We start from the raw sequence: 6,657 nt of genomic DNA, 5'->3' as shown, positions 1-6,657 counted from the left end.
AAGAGTCAGGCAGACTTCTCCCACTACTTTCCTGCTCAGTGGTCACTTTTCCATATCTGAGAAAGTGTGCAACTATGTGCACTCGGCCTACATTGGGAAGGTGGCCACGGTATGGTGGTGGAAAGTGCCATCAAGTCACAGCTCGGGTCCTTGGTAACATAATCTACCTGCCACGTGTTGTACCAGGTGCAGCTTTTGAAAGTCTTTAAAGGAAGCCCCAAGTAGAACATACAAGTGGAAATTTCTTTTATTAAAGGAAAAGCATTTGCCTTCCATTTTTATTACTATTCCATTGAGTAATGATCCATGAACACTTAATACATTGCAATCCACTGAAATGGCAAAGTGTTCCAATAATACCATCATCCTTCTACACCTAAACCCCAGATATCTACAGAGTAACCAGTACATCTACCGTGGTTCCTTAGTCCAATTAAACTCAATGTGCTTCTCCTACCACCTGGTGCCCATTGTAAGAACTGCAAGAAAATGCTCTGATCTTTCCTATTTTATTTTTCTTACTTTTCTCCATAAATGAGAACATAATCAAATTCTCGACCCACGGCTTTAGTTTAAATGACTGCATGTCTTCTAAAAAATGACTACACTATTAATACTGTCCTTCTACACTGTGTTTCCTATGGTATTCTAAAGAGCAACTCTTCCTGCACTTTATGAAACCCCAGGGGTGGGATTCCACCAATTGTTTTCACAAGTGCAAGCAGGGGGGGACAGGGTTTTTTTTTTTTTTTTTTAACCAATTCTCCTTTCCTGTGTCCAGCCTCTGACTCCTGCTTTATGCTGTTCCTGGGCCCCCTCTCCTACAGGAACAGCATTTTGAGGGGCATTTTGGGCTACAGCAAGCGGTGGGAGGTAGAAGCTTTGTATTAAGCACAGGGGTTTACATACCTGGGAACTGGATAGGTAAATGTAGCAAAGCAAAGATGGAGTGGCAAAGATGCATCTGCAGAAAAAACACCCCCCTCCTCCCCCCCAAAAACAGGATCCAAGCCTAAATATGCTGAAGAATAATTTTACTGCATTCTACTTGCTCTCTCTTTTATCTGGAATTTAATGTTACAATCCCATATTGGTAACATCCTACATAAGGAGCCCACAACCCAGCAAGAGAAACAAAAAGCAGAGACCCAGGCATATTCATTCATGAAACAGTTCATCTATATTTGTATTTGTACCAAAACCTCATTCCATCAGGAAAGTCCAATTTCAGTAAATAAATTAAGCAAATATTAAACAATGTGCTATAAACATGTGCAACTTCAACTGCAGACGTCTGGGTGCTTGTTAGTTTTCCATGCTGGGTTTGTCTTTGTTTTTTAAAGAAATTGCCTTCCAAACACAGTTCACAAGAAACATAACCACTGCAAAGAAACAGGTTTCCTTCCACTGAAGACTCATCTATCTCATATTGTAGCAAACAGCTTGTATATCTTAGCTTAAAAAATAAAACAAAAAAAACCCCACCGAATGGAAACTTTGGGTTGCTTCAGTGTGTTTTCTCTGCGAATTTCACACATTTCACTAGACCAGAAGCTCCATTTTTGTCTTTGTGGGTTTAGGGGAACATCACTCTGTGCTGTGGTTTTATATGCCATTGATTATTCATCCTACAACTGTCACTTCAGCACAGTGGTTTGTGCCTCTAGATATATATCTGCTAAACAAGAAAAAACCTCGCTAACATGCAGACCCACAAGTTGCACGGGCAGGTCTTTCATTAGTAGCTCCTGTCACTCACCCCTTTCCCTCTTCACACACCAAACACACATTCATAGTGAAACGTTGCTAGTAATTCATAAAATAAACTCCTAAGTATGCTTTCTGCTCAGATTCCATAACTGATGTTCTGTCTCTTCCCACCTGCTTACTTATTGCCATGAGAACTGTTTTTTAATTTTCTCTGACAAGCAGCCTCAGCTGAGGTCAGCCCTCAACCATGCAGGATAGCAGATGATCCCCAGTCCTGCCTACCCTCTTTTCACAAGTACAAAATCCATTTTCCTAGGAGTTATCTATAAAAGTTGTATTAGTATGCATACAAATGTCCATGTATTTTGAAAGTAACAAACTGTCTCTATTACTCCTAAGCAGTATGTAAGAGAATTTAGAAATGATAATACACAGGAAATGATAATACATTTCTTGTGTATTATCAATTTCTAAATTCTCTTATCATTTAGAAATGATAATACATATATATTTATACTTTAATATTTTCCTTAGTGGGGACTGAAAATGGCTTACATTTTTGTTTTCCCCTCTTCCACTTCATCCAAACAACAGCCCCAAGAGGTAGGTTAAACTGAGAGGCCCAGGGTCACCCAACAATCATCCATGCTAGAGTGGGGGCTTCAAACCTAGATCTCCCAGTTCCCGGTCTGAACTATATCTTGCTATATCAATGCAGTGGGGTCTACATGGCTTCCCCTGAATTTCAGGTTGCTAAATTATCTATTTTTCCCATTTTGAGTTTCTATCATCCTGCACCTACCACAGTTGGGCCTGCCTCGCTTCTGAATGATTTCTCTTGCTTGAGAACAAAGAAATGCCACAAAGAGAGAATGCAAGTTCTAAAAGTATAATTTCAGTTAAGGAATTATGAGATATGAAAAGCAAAGCCGATTTTAAATGAAGGGGGAAAGCGTCACTTGTCAAGGCATGCAGCCCCTCCCCCTATTTCTTTGCGGTCTACAAGCTAGATCTTGCAAGCTGCAAATGGGAAATTCCCCAGTGAGTGCAGAAAACTTTGCTTGCTGCCAATCACTTGATTAACACTTCCTAGTTCACATCCACCTGCTTTTGCATTTATTATTTACATGGTGACCCCAGAGTCACATTCTTTGTAACTCAAAGACTCTTGTTGCACAGAGAGAAGCATAGATAAACCAAGAGCTGAAATATGAAATTAGAATGTACCAAAGTAGCCTCTCGTTTTGTGCCTAAACAACAGAAGACAAAGGAATAAAAAGAAAAGTAAATTGGTCATGCTACTGTACCTAACAGTATTTTAGTTTCCATTGTCCCTACTTCAATGATATTTTGGATGGTGAGTCTATTGGATGACAGGCTGCCTGCTGGTGTATTCTGCTGACTCTAGAAGGGCAGACTAGACTGGCCAGGTACAAGTGGCAAGCAAATGGAAAGTGTTGCCATTACATCCCAGAGTAATAGTGGATGAGCCAACCCGAGGATGGAAAGGGAAGAGCTCCCAGCTGCTATCAAAAAGACTGGTGACAAATACCCAGGCTGTCACTTTCAGAAATGGGTTGCCTTGGTCTTCCACCATAACCATAGGCCAGACAAGCCTCTAGATGCACATTTCTTATGGACCCTGCTATAAAACAAGAATCTGTAGAAGATGACAGCTAATTCAAGCTTCAAATAATTTACTTCTATGATCTTTATGGTCAATCTACTATTAATTCTCCACTGAATATTTTTTTCTAATCATATGGCAAAGGAACTTTCTTAGTTTTATCTTATAGTACTGCAGATATCTCTAGTATGTTCTAACTACTATTTCCACACTGATAACAAAACACTATATTAATTAATATAGGGATGGCCAACTCATGGGCAGGATCTACCACCCAAACCCTTAGAGGCTTACCAAACTTTAATGGAGGGACAGAAAGCCCTGCCTAATTTCACTTGGAAAGGCAAAATGTTCTCAAGTTGTAAGAAAAAGATCTGTCACACTTCAAAGTTATACTTCTTTTACTGATTTTTCAGTGGAGAGTGTATGTATTATATGCAGTAGTACATTTGAATACACGTCCTACATTACTGCAAAGTCCTTAGTACTAAACAACTCTTATAGAGCCTGGCTTCTCATGATGGTATCAATTCATGCAACAACCTATAATTCTGGTCCCAAAGACACTGTGCAGAGAACTAAGTAGCCTATACAAATCTATAAGCTGTTGATGATCCCTGTTTTAATACTACACCAGAATGGCCATGATTTCCTGCATCACTATCATCAAGGCAACTCTTTAAAAATATCCAGCTAATTTGAGTGTCAAATCAATTCATCATCAGACCATTTACTTAGGAACCACATCTTAGACAGACATTTTTGCAAATCCTGGATAAATATATTAAGCACTTCACTAGGAAAAGTATCTGAATAATTCAAAGTTATCAGGAACCCAAGCAAGCAGGATTTTTCCAGTCCTGAAAAACTGCAAAGAGCTGCTTTAATTCTGTGTTTAATACTCTCCTTCCCATGATGGATCTTCCTTTCCAAATTGACAAAAATCCTGATTTAAATGCCAGCTCTGCAAACCCTTTGAGGGTCATATTTCTGCCCATACTTCCGAAATTCAGATCAGTAAGAGATTCTGGTGTTAAAGGAACCGAAAGCACATTTCTCATATAACAACTAACAGCTTAGCAAGATTAGGAAAGGATTTACATTCAAACTTTGATACTTTTGCCAACAAAAATCAGACCAGGGTTAGAGACCCAAGTTGTAATCACAGTAACCTTTGGTTTGCCTGGTTCAGAATGTTTAGTTTTGGAGGAAGTGGGTAAGATCACAATTAGTATCAGGAAACTCCAGACAATTCAGTTATGATCTGCAGCTTTTTTCATGTTCTCCATCTCTGTCACTTTGGCAAACCTGAGTTTAGACCATTCAACAACACTCTGAATATTACTAGTTGACACAGTCTATCTTCAAAGCTCTCCACAGGTATTAGCTAACAAAGGTTTCAAACGAGGCCTACTGAAGGAGGATAGCAAAGTTCTGACCTGTTTTTAGAGTCCCCCCCCCCATCAATTCACACAACTTTTTAAATTTGACAGTCACAAGAAGAATTCTTCAGGAGGAATTCTGACAATTTGTAAACATCTAACTGCAACAAAATAGCAACTGTCATAACCTAAATTAAGCTACTTTTTCAGATGCAGGAATCAAACAGTAATCACAAGAATTTATATCATGCTTATATTTGTTAATGCCAGTTGGGGTTTTTCAAAGTGCTGCAGTAGATTAAAAATCGATTTCAAAGACACAGATCTGTTTCTCCAAGAGTAATCATTAATGCAACCACGATATTGTTCAGAAACAGAGTACATTGTAAAGTATTAACTGGAATGAATTTTGCTTTTAACCATAATGAAGGAGAAGACCAAAAAAAAGATTAACAGTATAATCCTATACAGAGCTCCTTCGGACTAACTTTGCAAAGGACTGCATCATTAGAGGACACACCTCCTTCCTAATTTACAGTATCCCTTTGCCACACATGCCCCTAAACAGCACAATGAGTTCATTTCTACCCATTCCCTTTCTCCGACTTATTTTATTTCTTTAGAAACTTAAACTAGCACCCTGTAAAGATCCAATTTGGGCCAAGCTATTCAAGTAAGAGTTACCTTCAGCAGAAAAGTTTTAGGCTTGGGTCCTCTCTTCTTGGGCCCGTACAGTTCACGCTCGCGTTCCCTTTGGGAGAAGGAAAAAAACACTACTTTTAGAGAGGAAAAGTTGTTAAACTAGCACTTTAGCCTCTCTGTCCCGGCATGTAAACTTGCAACAGCTCTTAACTATCCCTCTCTTTGTTTTCCAGTGATAATCTTAAACTCACTTTTGCTCAAAAGCTGCAATCAGACGGGAGTCAAGGATGTTCTCTTCAGGTTCCCAAGTACTGTACCTGCCAAGATGCAGATACACACAGTTACAGACACAAAAAGAGAAAGAAATGTATATATATTGAGGGGTGGGTGAGTGGGTGGGAGAGAGACAGAAAGCACCCCTACAGGCACAGTTTGTCTATACACCCAAAGAAGGGAGGCATAGCATTAGCCCAGCAAGAGGCCCAGGAGGCGGGAATGGGGATTCATACAGGCAGAGGGAGAGCCAGACGCCAGGATCACTCACTTGATAGCCCAGCCTTTCCATTTCACCAGGTATTCGATGCGACCCTGAAAAATATGGGAAATTGAGCGGGAGGGGTATGGGCAGGGGGGGGGGAAGAGAGGAGCAAAAAGGCAAAGGGGGAGGGGGGAAAGGAAGCATGTTAGCGGGAGGTGGGCAATGGTAGCAACCCTCAAGCCAAGCCCGGGCCGGGCCCTCGCTGGGCCGCTGCTCACCTTTCGGATCCGCCGTTTGATGATGGATTCGGCCGCGAAGACTCGCTCACCCACTGCAGACAGCTCCATCTTTACTCAGCAGCGGCAGCAGCACCCACAGCCCATAATAATCCCGCCCGCCGCCGCTGCTCCTTCGTCTTCCCTTCCTCCCTCCTCGGGGCTGTCTGTGCGGGTGTGTGACTGACTGACTGACGGAGCGAACAGCTTCTGCCGCTGCTCCCGCGACTAGCGGCTCGGGGAGCTGGAACGGCTCGCGCGAACCCGCACGCAGAGGGGGCGGAAGCGCGCTCGCGGGGGTATGTGGTGGTACGCACGGGTGCGCGCGTGCGCGTGAGGGGGGAAATAGGCGCCGTCTGATCGTTCTGAAGCTCGCGCCCTTACGAACGCGGGGGGGGGGTGGAGGAGGCGAATGTGACGACACTGCGAGAGCTCACCGTCGCTTCCCTCTCCCCATTTTTTTGCAAATGCCGTTGCCAAGGCTCCCCACCTCTTCTCCCCCCCCGCCCCACCTTTTACTCTTCTGGGAACAGCGAAAAGTCG

The 6,657-nt window shown here is 42.2% G+C and overlaps 1 protein-coding gene across 1 annotated transcript in view; it reads right to left on the bottom strand.

Annotated features, from left to right (window-relative positions):
- CBX6 (chromobox 6) overlaps positions 1–6,361 on the bottom strand; it is a 9,265-nt gene extending 2,904 nt beyond the window's left edge. The window contains exons 1-4 of the mRNA XM_015419169.1: positions 6,118–6,361; positions 5,906–5,949; positions 5,613–5,678; positions 5,404–5,470 (exon numbers count right to left, since the gene is read on the bottom strand). Of these exons, the coding sequence (XP_015274655.1) occupies positions 5,404–5,470; positions 5,613–5,678; positions 5,906–5,949; positions 6,118–6,186 (246 nt within the window). The 5' untranslated portion in view covers positions 6,187–6,361. The remainder of the gene's footprint in view (positions 1–5,403; positions 5,471–5,612; positions 5,679–5,905; positions 5,950–6,117) is intronic.
- Positions 6,362–6,657: the final 296 nt, after the last annotated feature.

This window comes from Gekko japonicus, unplaced genomic scaffold (genome assembly GCF_001447785.1).
Source record: "Gekko japonicus isolate JY-2015 unplaced genomic scaffold, Gekko_japonicus_V1.1 scaffold37, whole genome shotgun sequence".
Lineage (NCBI taxonomy): Eukaryota > Metazoa > Chordata > Lepidosauria > Squamata > Gekkonidae > Gekko > Gekko japonicus.
The sequence above is the reverse complement of the archived record's forward strand: the minus strand, read 5'-3'. Positions and strand labels throughout refer to the sequence as shown.